This window comes from Ahaetulla prasina, chromosome 2 (assembly GCF_028640845.1).
Source record: "Ahaetulla prasina isolate Xishuangbanna chromosome 2, ASM2864084v1, whole genome shotgun sequence".
In the NCBI taxonomy this organism is placed as follows: domain Eukaryota; kingdom Metazoa; phylum Chordata; class Lepidosauria; order Squamata; family Colubridae; genus Ahaetulla; species Ahaetulla prasina.
The window spans coordinates 301,080,839-301,096,705 of record NC_080540.1 but is presented as its reverse complement, the minus strand read 5'-3'; the positions used below and the strand labels follow the sequence as shown (position 1 = coordinate 301,096,705).

Genomic DNA, 15,867 nt, shown 5'->3' with positions numbered 1-15,867 from the left:
ACTTGTGTCCGTCCTTCCTTCTTTCCCTCCTTCCTTCCTTCCTCTCTTCTCTTACCCATCCCTCCCTCCCTCCTTTCTATTATTATTCCTCCCTTCCTTCCTCTGACCTGTGTCTGTCCTTCCTTCCTTCCCTCCCTCCCTCCTTCCTTCCTTCCCCTTTCTGCCTTTTTTCCTTCCCTCCGTCCACTTGTGATGTTCCTTCTTTCCTCCCTCCCTCCTCTTCCTGTCTTTTTTCCTTCCCTCCGTCGTCTTGTGATCTTCCTTCCTTCCTTCCTTCCCTCCTCTTTCCCTTCCCCTTTCCCTGCCTCCTTCCTTTCTTCCTCACCTTACCTTAGTTTAAAAAACTAAGGAAACCCGATTCCTGTACTCGCTAATACTTAGGTGGTTCTGTTCTTCCTTAGGTCCAGTTTGAAGCCAGGCAGTCGATGGAGATTCTGGATGACAAAACCGTGGATGGGTTTCAGCTACTCTTCATGACCCAGAAGCCTCTGCTCCGCACCTTTGATCACGTCTTTCAGTAGGTGGTTGCTTTCAAAAGGAGGGAGGGTTGTCCTGGAGGGAGGGCTTTTGGTTGTTATCAAGGCCAGGAGTGGGCTTAAAAAAGAGTTTTGCCTCTTATCCTCCCACCACTTACAGAAAACAAAACCCTAAGTTTCTAGTCCATACTGTTGGGAGAAATGTTTTTGAAGGGCTGGCAGGGTTTGAAAGGCAGGGAAGGAAAGCATAGAGTAATTGAATGATAGATGAGAGAGAGAGAGAGAGAGAGAGAGGATAGAGAGAAAATAGGTAGACAGGTTGGTAGGCAGCTAGAGAGATAGCGAGATATAGGTAGAGGATAGATTAGACGGATGGATGGATGAACGGTATATAGGTAGGAAGTTAGAGATGGATGGATGAATATATAGAGAGAAAGATGAAAGAGGTAGGTAGGTAGATAGCTAGGTAGATAGAGAAAGATAGCTAGGTAGATAGAGAGAGAGAGAGAGAGAGGGAGAATAGAGAGAAAATAGGTAGACAGGTTGGTAGGCAGCTAGAGAGATAGCGAGATATAGGTAGAGGATAGATTAGACGGATGGATGGATGAACGGTATATAGGTAGGATGGATGAATATATAGAGAAAGATGAAAGAGGTAGGTAGGTAGATTGATAGGAAGATAGAGGAAAGATAGCTAGGTAGATAGAGATAGATGTGTAGATAGAGAGAGAGAGAGGATAGAGAGAGATATATATAGGTAGAGGATAGAGGGAAGATAGGTAGACAGGTAGGTAGGCAGATAGAGTGAGATAGATATAGGTAGATTACATAGGTGGATGGATGGATGGATGGATGGATGGATGGATGGATGAACGATATATAGGTAGGAAGTTAGAGATGGATAGATGAATATATAGAGAGAAAGATGAAAGAGGTAGATTGATGTTGTGACCCAGGCCCAAGCAGGTAGTAATAAACTCAGTCCGTGAAAAAACAAACTAACTTTAATCGAACAGCTGGGAATTACTTCATTCCCAGCGTCGTTCAACTCAAAACAAATGCCTCCCAACACAAATTCTTCAGTCCTATCACCAACCTTGGTCCAATTAGGCAAACTGCCAAAGGCCCTTCCTGGCAAATGTCTAGAAGCCACAAAAACAAAGACATAGACAAAGCAGAAGACGCAGCTACAACGTTGTTTTCCGGCAAAGCCCAAATGCCATTGCTGGTCTGTTTTAAGCCTTATGGGAGGGGCCAATCATCTCTTGGCCTTACTCCTGAGTTGTCCTTTCTGCTTGAGCTGCTCTTGCCTTCTGGCAGCTCTTCTCATCGTGCATTAGGGCAGGCTCATCCTGTTCCTCTGCCTCACTACTATCAGTCTCTGAGTCGCACCTCACGTCCCGATGGCCCTGGCCACACCTCAGCCTCATTGCTGTCCGACTCCGTTGCCAGCTCCGTAGGCTGCTGACGGACCACAACACTTGATAGGAAGATAGATAGATGAATAATAGCTAGGTAGATAGAGTTAGATGCATAGAGAGAGAGAGAAAGGAGAGAGAGAGAGATAGAGAAGATTACCTATCAGGTAGGTAGGCAGGTAGAGAAAGTGAGATAGATATAGGTAGATTAGATAAGTGGATAGATGGATGGATGGATGGATGAACGGATATACAGGTAGGAAGTTAGAGATGGATGGATGAATATAGAGACAGAAAGATGAAAGAGGTAGGTAGATTGATAGGAAGATAGTGAGATGAAAGAGGTAGGTAGGCAGGTAGAGAAAGTGAGATAGATATAGGTAGATTAGATAAGTGGATAGATGGATGGATGAGCGATATATATGTAGAGGATAGAGGGAAGATAGGTAGACAGGTAGGTAGGCAGATAGAGCGAGATAGATATAGGTAGATTACATAGGTAGATGGATGGATGGATGGATGGATGGATGAACGATATATAGGTAGGAAGTTAGAGATGGATAGATGAATATATAGAGAGAAAGATGAAAGAGGTAGATTGATGTTGTGACCCAGGCCCAAGTAGGTAATAAACTCAGTCCGTGAAAAAACAAACTAACTTTATTTGAACAGCTGAGAATCACTTCATTCCCAGCGTCATTCAACTCAAAACAAATGCCTCCCAACACAAATTCTTCAGTCCTATCACCAACCTTGGTCCAATTAGGCAAACTGCCAAAGGCCCTTCCTGGCAAATGTCTAGAAGCCACAAAAACAAAGACATAGACAAAGCAGAAGACGCAGCTACAATGTTGTTTTCCGGCAAAGCCCAAACGCCAGTGCTGGTCTATTTTAAGCCTTATGGGAGGGGCCAATCATCTCTTGGCCTTACTCCTGAGTTGTCCTCTCTACTTGACCTGCTCTTGCCTTCTGGCAGCTCTTCTCATGCGTGCATTAGGAACGGGCTCATCCTGTTCCTCTGCCTCACTACTATCAGTCTCTGGAGTCGCACCTCACTTCCCGATGGCCCTGGCCTCACCTCAGCCTCATTGCTGTCCGACTCCGTTGCCAGCTCCGTAGGCTGCTGACGGACCACAACACTTGATAGGAAGATAGAGAGATGAATAATAGCTAGGTAGATAGAGTTAGATGCATAGATAGAGAGAGAAAGGAGAGAGAGAGAGAGAGAGAGAAGATTACCTATCAGGTAGGTAGGCAGGTAGAGAAAGTGAGATAGATATAGGTAGATTAGATAAGTGGATAGATGGATGGATGGATGGATGGATGGATGGATGGATGGATGGATGAACGATATACAGGTAGGAAGTTAGAGATGGATGGATGAATATAGAGACAGAAAGATGAAAGAGGTAGGTAGATTGATAGGAAGATAGTGAGATGAAAGATAGCTAGATAGAGATAGATGAGTAGATAGATAGGTAGGCAAATAGATAAGTGAAAATAAATGATAGAGAAAGAAAAAAATGGCTTCTTTTTGTGTGATAAAAACTCACGCTACCTGGGGATTCTGGGAGTTGAAGTCTTAAGTCTTCTAGAACAGGGGTCTCCAACCTTGACAATTTGAAGTCTGGAGGACTTTAACTCCCAGAATTCCCCAGCCAGCAAAGTTGAAATCCTCCAAACTTTAAGTTGTCAAGATTGGAGACCCCTGTTCTATTAGATGAAAGGTCTACAGATAGAAAGGTATATCTATGGATCCATAAAAATAATTTCCTTAACACAAACGTTTAATCTCCTTGCTTGTGAGCCCTCTTGCCTCAAAGCCGCCCGTCTGTTTCCCCTCTGAGAAGCTTCCGGTGTATCGCTCACGTGTCTCCTCCTCCTCCTTCAGCCTCCGTCACGTCTCCAAACTCCAGACGGCTTGCAAGAAGATGCAGCTGCTCAACGCCTTGATGGACCGCGGCGGGAATTATGTGGCCGCCGTTCTCCCATTCTTCCTCGGCTTGCTGGAGCGTGGACTGGCCCGGCGGTTGGTGCTCCTGGCTCATCAGTTGCCTCAGACTCAGCCGGTAACTTCGCCAAAAGCTTATTTTCTTTACTTGCTGGAAGAATCCAGTGTTCAGAATTGAACTGTCGTGGTCCTTTCAAAATACTGGGTTTTCCCCAAAATAAGACCTACCCCAAAAATAAACCTTAAACTGGTTTTAAGTGTGTGCCTAATATAAGCCCTACCCCAAAAATAAGCCCTAGCGAAGGGGAGGTGGGCACAGGAGGCGGCGTCCGGCAGGAGTCCTAGCCCACACAGCACAGGTGAGTTGATTGCCTGTCCAAGCAGCAGGTGGGGGAGGGGAGGCACGTGAGCTGGACGCGTCATGCAGGCTGCAGAAAAACTAAGAGTGGTGTCGTGTCCCAGTCCCCCTCCAACGACCGGGTCAAGGAAGTCCGTATCAAACGTGGCAACGAAGCCTCTGCAGCTTTGCCAAATTCCTTTGAAGTTTTTCAGGGCAGGCAGGAGTCCAAGGTGTGACTTCAGCGACAGAGTCCGATAGCAGCAAACTAGGTGAGACTTTGCTTGACTCAAGGTTGGAATGTCACAAGCAGGTCCTTTATATAGGCTGTGGGGTGTGGCTCCATGACTCAGCATTTATCCAGGCCTGCCCCTCCCTTCCTTCTGCTGGCGTCGCCTCTCAGATCTCCGGAAGCGAGGATCCTCCCACTTTGAATTGTCTTCAGCTGGATCTGCTGTCTGGGAAAAGGAGGGGTCAGAAGGAGTAGGCCCGAGTAATTCCAATACCTGGCTGGCTTCCTGCTCTGACGGCTGAGCCAAAGGAACACACGCTGTATGAGTGAGGTTTATCGGGCTACTCCTTTCACTCCTGGAATCGTCTCCGGGCATGGGGCCAGGGCTGGAGGCATGACAGGCCGTTCATTTTCATTATCAGACTCGAGTCTGATAACAGGCCCGGGTGGAGATGGGAGGGGCCCGGCTGAGGAGAGGAGGGAGGACGAGTCACAACAAGTGGTTGGAGCTGTGGACGACTGCATCCTTTGTCTTTTGTGTGGTGGCTGAATTTGAGGCAGAGGCAGGAGAGGGGAAGGCAGGCGATCCGGATGCGCCGCGGGAAAGCCAAGCGTTGGTGGGCCGGAGCGGGCAGCTGGCCACGGGAGGTTCATCTTTACGTCTCTTGGCTTTTCCGCGGCCCGGGAGATGCATCTGGATCTCCGGCCTCCCGGTCCCCCCTGTGCCTCTGCCTCTTGTCTGCTGCTTGGACAAGTAATCAACTCACCTGCGCTGTGCAGGTTGCGCAGCCCCAGAGTGTGCTGACGAAGGGCCCAGAAGGCTGCAGCTGCTGCCGGATACTGTCGGTTCCTGCGCACTTGCTGACTGTTATGTGCGCGCTGGGGTGATCACCCTGAAATCGTTATTTCCCCGAAAATAAGCCCTTGTGCTTATTTTGGGGGCCCCCAAAAATATAAGACTAGATTAGTGGTGAAATCCTCCGCGCTTTGCCACCAGTTTGCTGCCCGGGCATGCATGTTGTCGTAAATGTGCCCTCGCACATGCGCGAGTCGTGCCAAATGCACGCTGTTTGCATGCGCAGTGTATACCAAGCGCCCGACAGAAAAGGACATTTAACAAGGTAAATAGAACAGCAAGTGGGGGGGGGGACCACCTGATTTAGATTCGGTAGAAAGCAGGATTTCCTCCTTTCTAGCGAATATAAATCATACGGCACAGCTGATCCAGGGGTGAAATGTAAAATTTGTTATTACTGGTTCTGTGGGTGTGGCTTGGTGGGGGGGGGTGTAATGTGACTGGGTGGGCATGGCCAACTTTTTTTTTTTTAACTTTTAAAAGCATTTTTTCTACAGCCTCTTCTGCCAAAGAGGTTGTAAAAAAATGCTTTTAAAAGCCTTTGATGATCAGGCAACTCAACTGGGATCGCCAGAGGAAAAAATACTTTTTAAGGGTTCTGATGATCCCAGCTGAGTTGCCTGATTGCCAGAAACTTTTAAAAGCATTTTTTTTTACAACCTCTTTGGCCAAAGAGGTTGTAAAAAAATGCTTTTAAAAGGTTCTGGCTATAAGGCAACTCAGCTGGGATCGCCAGAGGAGTCTTTTCAAAGCTTTTTTTTTTTAACAACCTCTTCGGCTGAAAAAATACTTTTAAAGGGTTCTGACGATCCCAGTTGAGCCGCGTGATCATCAGAGGCTTTTTTTTTAACGTTTAAAAGCTTTTTTTCAGCTGAAGAAAAAATGCTTTTAAAAGTAAAAAAAAATCCCCACAGACCTCTGATGATCGCGCGGCTCAGCTGGGGCGGGGAGTGGGGGGCAGGGATTTTTGCTACCAGTTCTCCGAACCACCTGCTGCCATAGCTACCGGATCAGGGAATCCGGTCCAGAACCGGCAGCATTTCACCCCTGAACTGATCGATCGTCAGAAATACGAACTGGTAGCTTTTTTTTACTACTGGTTCCCCGAACTGGTAGCTTTTATCACTACTGGTTTGCGAAACAGTGCGAACCGGTAGGATTTACAATTGTGACAGCTCTGTCCTCATGACCACCTGATCAAAATTCAGATGCTTGGCAAGTGGTTCTGTTCTGTCTCCTTCCCCACTTCAGACCCATGAGCTGGCCTTCAGCCAGCGGCTTCACAGCTCTTATCAGTCCTGGCAGAGAAATCGCAGCTGCCTGCCAAAGTTCAAACAAACGACTCACGTAGCAAGACTTTCAGCTCTTTTTGAAACGGTTCAGCTAAACTTTTGCTTCCCATGGAGTGAGAGCAGTCCCAAAGCTCCTTATATATCCTGTGGGGTAGGGCTCCTGCCCCACCCTTCCTTTTGATGACGCCGCCTCTTTAATCTTCTGAAGCGCGGGTCAAGCCAAGCTTGATTATTATTATCAGCTGGGTCTGAAGGCGTAGCCTGGGGAAGGGAGGAATCAGGGGATGACGGCCTCATTACGTCCTCCGACTGGTCTGGTTCTGGCTCCTGGAGCCGGGCCAAAGGAATCGGTGCTCCTGAGGTAAGCCTTACCGGCCCTTCCCCCTCACTCTTGGAGTCACTTTCGGGCATGGGGCCAGGGCCGGGGGCTGGAGGCATGACAGGCCGTTCATCTTCATTATCAGACTTGAGTCTGATAACAGGCCCGGGTGGAGACGGGAGGGGCCCGGCTGAGGAGAGGAGGGAGGACGAGTCACAACAAGTGGTTGGAGTGGAGCTGTGGATGACTGCGTCCTTTGTCTTTTGTGTGGTGGCTGAATTTGAGGCAGAGGCAGGAGAGGGGAAGGCAGGCGATCCGGATGCGCCACGGGAAAGCCAAGTGTTGGTGGGCCGGAGCGGGCAGCTGGCCACGGGAGGCTCATCTTTACGTCTCTTGGCTTTTCCGCGGCCCCGGAGATGCATCTGGATCTCCGGCCTCCCGGTCCCCTCTGTGCCTCTGCCTCTTGTCTGCTGCTTGGACAAGTAATCAACTCACCTGCGCTGTGCAGGTTGCGCAGCCCCAGAGTGTGCTGACGAAGGGCCCAGAAGGCTGCAGCTGCTGCCGGATACTGTCGGTTCCTGCGCACTTGCTGACTGTTATGTGCGCGCTGGGGTGATCACCCTGAAATCGTTATTTCCCCAAAAATAAGCCCTTGTGCTTATTTTGGGGGCCCCCAAAAATATAAGACTAGATTAGTGGTGAAATCCTCCGCGCTTTGCCACCAGTTTGCTGCCCGGGCATGCATGTTGTACGCCAAATGTGCCCTGCGCACATGCGCAGTGCGTGCCAAATGCACGCTGTTTGCATGCGCAGTGTATGCCAAACGCGCACTTCGCACGGAAAAAGGACATTTAACAAGGTAAATAGAACAGCAAGTGGGGGGGGACCACCTGATTTAGATTCGGTAGAAAGCAGGATTTCCTCCTTTCTAGCGAATATAAATCATACGGCACAGCTGATCCAGGGGTGAAATGTAAAATTTGTTATTACTGGTTCTGTGGGTGTGGCTTGGTGGGGGGGGGGTGTAATGTGACTGGGTGGGCATGGCCAACTTTTTTTTTTTACTTTTAAAAGCATTTTTTCTACAGCCTCTTCTGCCAAAGAGGTTGTAAAAAAATGCTTTTAAAAGCCTGTGATGATCAGGCAACTCAGCTGGGATTGCCAGAGGGAAAAAATACTTTTTAAGGGTTCTGATGGTCCCAGATGAGTTGCCTGATTGCCAGAAACTTTTAAAAGCATTTTTTTTTACAACCTCTTTGGTCAAAGAGGTAAAAAAATGCTTTTAAAAGGTTTTGGCTATCAGGCAACTCAGCTGGGATCGCCGGAGGAGTCTTTTCAAAGCTTTTTTTTTTTTTTAACAACCTCTTCGGCTGAAAAAATGCTTTTAAAGGGTTCTGACGATCCCAGTTGAGCCGCGTGATCATCAGAGGTTTTTTTTTTAAACGTTTAAAAGCTTTTTTTCAGCTGAAGAAAAAATGCTTTTAAAAGTAAAAAAAAAACCCCCACAGACTTCTGATGATCGCGCGGCTCAGCTGGGGCGGGGAGTGGGGGGCAGGGATTTTTGCTACCAGTTCTCCGAACCACCTGCTGCCATAGCTACCGGATCAGGGAATCCGGTCCAGAACTGGCAGCATTTCACCCCTGAACTGATCGATCGTCAGAAATACGAACTGGTAGCTTTTTTTTACTACCGGTTCCCCGAACTGGTAGCTTTTATCACTACTGGTTTGCCGAAACCGGTACGAACCGGTAGGATTTCATCACTGGACGAGGTCTTATTTTCGGGAAAACAGATATACTCAATTTGTGGCTGTTCAGATATTGGCCATCTTTCAGGGCCAAAGTGTCACACGGTCAGAGATACATGTGGTCCTTGAGTTACGACGATTCATTTACTGGCTTCTTCATATTTACAAATTTATGAGTAGTTTTCGGATTTACAATTGTGACAGCTCTGTCCTCATGACCACCTGATCAAAATTCAGATGCTTGGCAAGTGGTTCTGTTCTGTCTCCTTCCCCACTTCAGACCCACGAGCTGGCCTTCAGCCAGTGGATTCACAGCTCTTATCAGTCCTGGCAGAGAAATCGCAGCTGCCTGCCAAAGTTCAAACAAATGACTCACGTAGCAAGACTTTCAGCTCTTTTTGAAACGGTTCAGCTAAACTTTTGCTTCCCGTGGAGTGAGAGCAGTCCCAAAGCTCCTTATATATCCTGTGGGGTGGGGCTCCTGCCCCACCCTTCCTTTTGATGACGCCGCCTCTCTAATCTTCTGAAGCGCGGGTCAAGCCAAGCTTGATTATTATTATTATCAGCTGGGTCTGAAGGCGTAGCCTGGGGAAGGGAGGAATCAGGGGATGACGGCCTCATTACGTCCTCCGACTGGCCTGGTTCTGGCTCCTGGAGCCGGGCCAAAGGAATCGGTGCTCCTGAGGTAAGCCTTACCAGCCCTTCCCCCTCACTCTCGGAGTCACTTCCGGGCATGGGGCCAGGTTCGGGGGCTGGAGTCACAACAGGTTCGTACAGGTAGACCTCAACTTACCACAGTTCGTTTAGTGACCGTTCAAAGTTACAACAGCACTGGAAGAAGTAACCGACAACTGTTTTTCACCCTTACGACCATTGCAGCATCCCCACTGTCACGTGATTGACAGGCGGATGCTATGTCCCTGAGGTCACATGATCCCCTTTTGCGACCGTCTGGCAAGCAAAGTCAAAGCGGGAAGCCGGATTCACTTAATGGCCGTGTTGCTCGTTTCACAGCTGTAGCGATTCACTCAGCAACGGTGGCAAGAAAAATGCTAAACTGGGGCAAACGAACAGGAACCGAACAAATTTCTCACTTAACAACATACATTCTGGGCTCGATTGGGGTCGTAAGTCGAGGACTACCTGTATTTATGACGGCCGCAGTGTCCTGGCTTCAGGTGGTGTCCTTTTGTGGCTTTCTGACAACAAAAGGCAATGAGGAAGCCAGATTTCACTTAACCCCGAAACTCCTGGCTTCTAAAGGTTCAGAGTATTATACTTTAGAATAGAATAGAATAGAATAGAATAGAATTTTATTGGCCAAGTGTGATTGGACACACAAGGAATTTGTCTTGGTGCATATGCTCTCAGTGTACATAAAAGAAAAGATACGTACAACACAATTGATGGTCAATATATCAATATAAATCATAAGGATTGCCAGCAACAAGTTACAGTCATACAGTCATAAGTGGAAAGAGATTGGTGATGGGAACTATGAGAAGATTAATAGTAGTGCAGATTCAGTAAATAGTCTGACAGTGTTGAGGGAATTATTTGTTTAGCAGAGTGATGGCCTTCGGGAAAAAACTGTTCTTGTGTCTAGTTGTTCTGGTGTGCAGTGCTCTATAGCACTTTGCAAGTTATCTAAAATTGCAATCAGTCTCCATATCCAGAGTCTGAAGATGACGGCACAGTCCCCAAAATGTCTTATTTGAGGGCCACCTAAGATGGAATAAAACAGAATAACAAGAGTTGGAAGGCACCTTGGAGGTCATGTAGTCCAACCCCCTGCTCAGGCAGGAAACCGTATACCATTTCAGACAAATGGTTGTCCAGTCTCTTCTCTTCAAAACTTCCAGTGTCGGAGGAAGCAACAACTTCTGGTGGCAAGCTGTTCCACTGGTTAATTATCCTCACCGTTAGGAAGTTTCTCCTTAATTCCATGTTGCTTCTCTCCTTGATTAGTTTCCATCCTTGTTCTGCCGTGTGTTGCTTTGGAAAAGATTTTTGTGTTGTGTTAACAGGACATTCCGTCCGACTCCAAAGAGTGAGGTCCCAGTGGGACCCTTTAATTCCAGAAGCTGTGGAAGTTTTCAAGAAGAAACTGGACACAGCCAATGTCCAGAATGGCATAAGGCAGAATTGTCCAACCTTGGCAACTTTTAAGAGCTGTGGATTCAACTCCCAGAATTCTCCAGCCCTCAGGAATTCTGGGAGTTGAAGTTCACAGGTCATAAAGAGGCCATAGTTACCCAACCCTGATGGGGACTTCAAACTGCCATAAATGTAGGCTGATTGCCAAGTGACCAATAGTAATAATAATAATAATATCAGAGTTGGAAGGGACCTTGGAGGTCTTCTAGTCCAACCCCCTGCCCAGGCAGGAAACCCTACACCATTTCAGACAAATGGCTATCCAACATTTTCTTAAAAATTTCCAGTGTTGGAGCATTTACAACTTCTGGAGGCAAGCTGTTCCACTGATTAATTGTTCTAACTGTCAGGAAATTTCTCCTTTTTTCTAGGTTGCTTCTCTCCTTGATTAGTTTCCACCCATTGCTTCTTGTTCTACCCTCAGGTGCTTTGGAGAATAGCTTGTCTCCCTCTTCTTTGTGGCAACCCCTGAGATATTGGAACACTGCTATCATGTCTCCCCTTGTCCTTCTTTTCATTAAACTAGGCATACCCAGTTCCTGCAGCCATTCTTCATATGTTTTAGCCTCCAGTCCCCTAATCATCTTCGTTGATTGACCAAGATATGATGGTATTGATCGCTGAGGAAGAAACGCCTCTCAGAATTTCAAATCTGGGTCACAAGTAATCCTTGGGTATTAGAATTAGAATAAGAGAGTTGGAAGGGACCTTGGAGGTCTTCTAGTCCAACCCCCTGCTTAGGCAGGAAACCCTACGCCATTTCAGATAAATGGTTGCCCAATCTCTTCTTGAAAACTTCCAGTATTGGAGCACCCACAACTTCTGGAGGCAAGTTGTTCCACTGATTAATTGTTCTCACTGTCAGGAAATTTCTCCTTAGTTCTAAGTTGCTTCTCTCCTTGATTAGTTTCCACCCATTGCTTCTTGTTCTACCCTCAGGTGCTTTGGAGAATAGCTTGACTCCCTCTTCTTTGTGGCAACCCCTGAGATATTGGAAGATGCTATCATGTCTCCCCTGGTCCTTCTTTTCATTAAACTAGATGTACCCAGTTCCTGCAACCGTTCATCGTATGTTTTAGCCTCCGGTCTAAAGATTGGCAGGTGGTGGTTGGCTTTTTCCTAGCTGGCTTCACTCATTTATTTCCTGCTGTATTTTCTTCCAGTGGCCGATTCACGTAGAACCCCCGAAGCACAAAGACGTCGGTTCCTTATCTTTCGGACTGTTGCTAAATCTTGACTTCGCAAACAGTGTTTTGGAGCGAGGACCAGAAGCAGATCAAGATGAGGTGAGAACCTGTTTAGGCTGTTGATTTTCCGTCTCTTCTCTCGGGATCAAAATCTTCAGCCAGTGCAAGATTTGACCACAAGAATTTTGGTTGTCATAGCCCACTAACGTTAGAGGACACCTCGTGAAGAAGACAATTGGTGCTGTCGTATCCCACCCCCCACTCCGACGAACGAGTCAAGGAAGTCCGTGGCAAACTTGGCAACGAAGCCTCTGCAGCTTGCCAAGTTCCTTCGAGGTTTATCAGGCAGGCAGGAGTCCAAGTTGTGACTTCAGCGATAGGGTCCGGTATCAGCAAACTCGAGAAGACTTTGCTTGACTCAAGGTTGGAATGCCAAAAGCAGGTCCTTTATATAGGCTGTGGGGTGTGGCTTCATGACTCAGCATTTATCCAGGACTGCCCCTCCCTTCCTTCTGCTGGCGTCGCCTCTCAGATCTCCGGAAGCGAGGATCCTCCCATTTTGAATTGTCTTCAGCTGGATCTGCTGTCTGGGAAAGGGAGGGGTCAGAGGAAGTAGGGCCGAGTAATTCCAGCACCTGGCTGGCTTCCTGCTCTGACGGCTGAGCCAAAGGAACACACGCTGTATGAGTGAGGTTTATCGAGCTTGTCCTTTCACTCCTTGAATCCTCTCTGGGCATGGGGCCAGGGCCAGGGGCTGGAGTCATGACAGGCCATTCATCTTCATTATCAGACTCGGAGTCTGATAAAAGGCCCGGTTGGAGACAGGAGGGGCCCAGCTGAGGAGAGGAGGGAGGACGAGTCACAACAGGTGCCCAACCCACTGGACAGATATCTAATTCAGAATATGTTGTGAAATCAAATGCAGGACCCAAAGCAAATAATCATGGCTTACTGGAATGTTTTATGTTGTGATCTAGGCTTCCTGAGTCATTATTAAAACAGACGAATAGTCCCAAAAGCCTCTTTTGTTGCAACCGCTGAGAATTACGTTCATTCCCAGCTGAGTCCCAATTAGTTCCAAAACAAGTCCTTTGGGATAATCATCAACCTTTGACGCGCTGCCAAAGACTTTACTTGGCAAAGCCACACGGCGTCTAGAATCACACAGAGATGCCGACTTGAAACGGAGTTAACAACATTGCTTTCCTGCAAAGGGCCCAAGTGCCTTTTCTTTTCTTTTAAGCCCTATGGGAGGGGCCAATCATCTCCTTACTCCCGAGTCATCCTCTTTGCTTTAGCTGCTCTTGCCTTCTAGCAGCTCTTCCCATGTGTGCACTAGGAACAGGCTCCTCCTGTTCCTCTGCCTCACTACTATCAGTCTCTGGAGGCTCCAGAGTCCGTGCATTGCTCCCAGATGGCCCTGGCCCCATCTCTGCCTCCGACGTAGAGCCCTCATCCGGGCCTTCCCCAGACTCCAGGACTGGCCCATGTTCCTCCCCAGCCTCCTCACTTTCCAACTCTGCTGCCAGCTCCGCAGGGTGCTGGCGGACCACAACAGTTTATTGGACAGCATGTGTTGAATAGAATAGAATAGAATAGGAATAGGAATAGAATATAGTAATAGAATAGAATAGCATAGAATAGAATGTAGCAGTGATGGCTAACCGTTTTTTCCCTCAGGTGCCGAAAGTGTGTGTACGTATGCGATAGCGTGTGCGCGCATGCCCACACCCATAATGCAATGCCCCCCTGTGTGCCCTGCCCCTGCTCATGCACGCACGACCACCCTGCGCTGCCCAGCCCCCCAGCGAATGTGTGCGCGACCCCTGCCTGTGCTCCCCCGCTCCCTCTGCACATGCGTGCCCCCCCCCGCGCCCGTTTTGGGCCTAGCGGGCCTCCATGAAGTCTCCAGAGTCTGGAAATGGGTCATTTCCAGACTTTTGGTAAGCTTGGTAGGCCCATGTTTTGACCTCCCCAGGCTCTGGAGGCTTTCCTGGAGGGCGAAAACAGCCTCCCCCAGCCCTCCAGAGGCCAGAAACGGCCCGTTTCCGGATTTCTGGGAGGCCCATTTTTCTCCCTCCCAGAGCCTCCATGCAAGCTGGCATCCAAAACGGGCTGTGTGGAGACTCCTGGGAGGGGAGGGGCAGCGTGTCCGGGGCCAGCCAAAAATCAGCTGGCTGGCGCACGTGCCTGCGGGGTGGAGCTGAGCTAGGGCAACGCCTTGCATGCCCGCAGAGATGGTTCCATGTGCCACCTGTGGCATGTGTGCTATAGGTTCGCCATAACGGATATAGAGTTTTCTGCTTGAGCACTAGAAGGAGGAGTAGAAAACGTCTAAGGTCCCTTCCAACTCTGTTATTCTGCTACAGTCCCCATGGAATCCCTAATGATTAAAATACTTGAATTGCCTTATAGTTGTTGAAGGATTTTACGCCGAAAAGGGCTGGAAAAATACCTCTCTTATGTCTGTTCCTGTAGGCCGTGGAGTTTCGGCAATTTTGGGGAGAGCGGTCAGAGCTGAGGCGCTTCCAAGATGGCGTCATCTGCGAGGCTGTTTTGTGGGACGCTGCAAATCTGTGCCAGAAACGTCTTATTCCGGAGCAAATAATACGTCATATTTTGAAACTGTGAGTCGAGTTAAGATCATCGTTCCGTGTAAGAGAACACGAAGATGGAATGGGAGACCTATCTTGTCGGGAATACCTTGATTTTTAATTCTGGGCATTTGGTGCTCTCTTAGCTTGGCTTGTTTTCTTGCAGATGTTTCATTATTCTAATTGTGTAACATCACAAGTGCTGATGATGTTACTTAATTAGGTAGTGAAACGTGTTGTGACCCAGGCCCAAGCAGGTAGTAGGAAACTCAGTCCGTGAAAACAAAACAAACAAACTTTATTCGAACAGCTGAGAATCACTTCATTCCCAGCGTCGTTCAACTCAAATTAAAACAAATTCCTCCCAACGCAAATTCCTCAGTCCTATCGCAAACCTTGGTCCAATTAGGCAAACTGCCAAAGGCCTTTCTTGGCAAACGTTCAGAAGACACCGATACAAAATAAATGCAAGAAGACGAAGCTATCAACGTTGTTTTCCGGCAAAGAGCTCAAATGCCGTTGCTGGTCTTTTAAACCTTATGGGAGGGGCCAATCATCTCTTGGCCCTACTCCCGAGTTGTCCTTTTTGCTTGAGCTGCTCTTGCCTTCTGGCAGCTCTTCTCATGCGTGTATTAGGAACAGGCTCCTCCTGTTCCTCTGCCTCACTACTATCAGTCTCTGGAGGCTCTGGAGTCCGCACCTCACTCCCCGACGGCCCTGGCCCCACCTCAGCCTCATCGCTGTCTGACTCTGTTGCCAGCTCCGCAGGCTGCTGCGGACCACAACAAAACATCTGCAAGAAAAGCAAGCTAAGAGAGCACCAAGGAGCCCTCCTGAGCTACTTATATTTTCTTTTATTTGGAAATATGAATAGAACCCTAACTGGATAATGTAGGAGTGAGTAAAATCCCACAATCAAATCGGTTTTACAGAAACAGAGGCTTGAGGTGGAATGCAGGTTGTAAGACCTTTTTTAAAAATAGAGAATATTTGTAGCTCAGGCTTGAATAATAAGGTTCTTGGTGCTCTCCGAGCTTGATTGTTTCCTTGCAGGCGTTTCATGGCCCAACTAGGGAACTTCATCAGTGCTAGAAGAGAGCGGGGTTTGATTCTGTTTCAGTACAACAGGTTTGGTTAGAAGAGAATATTTATAGCTCCAGGTTGGGCTGTATATAGTCCTTGGTACTCTCTGAGTTTATTTATTTATTTATTATTTATTATTTAAATTTCTATACCGCCCTTCTCCCGAAGGACTCAGGGCGGTTCACAGCCAGATAAAAATACACAATAATATTACAAT

At 47.9% G+C, this 15,867-nt stretch overlaps 1 protein-coding gene across 1 annotated transcript in view; it reads left to right on the top strand.

Moving 5' to 3' along the window:
• Nucleotides 1–15,867, top strand: part of NOL6 (nucleolar protein 6) — a 110,832-nt gene that overhangs the window by 32,248 nt on the left and 62,717 nt on the right. The window contains exons 11-14 of the mRNA XM_058171952.1: nucleotides 402–517; nucleotides 3,786–3,963; nucleotides 11,950–12,072; nucleotides 14,452–14,600. Of these exons, the coding sequence (XP_058027935.1) occupies nucleotides 402–517; nucleotides 3,786–3,963; nucleotides 11,950–12,072; nucleotides 14,452–14,600 (566 nt within the window). The remainder of the gene's footprint in view (nucleotides 1–401; nucleotides 518–3,785; nucleotides 3,964–11,949; nucleotides 12,073–14,451; nucleotides 14,601–15,867) is intronic.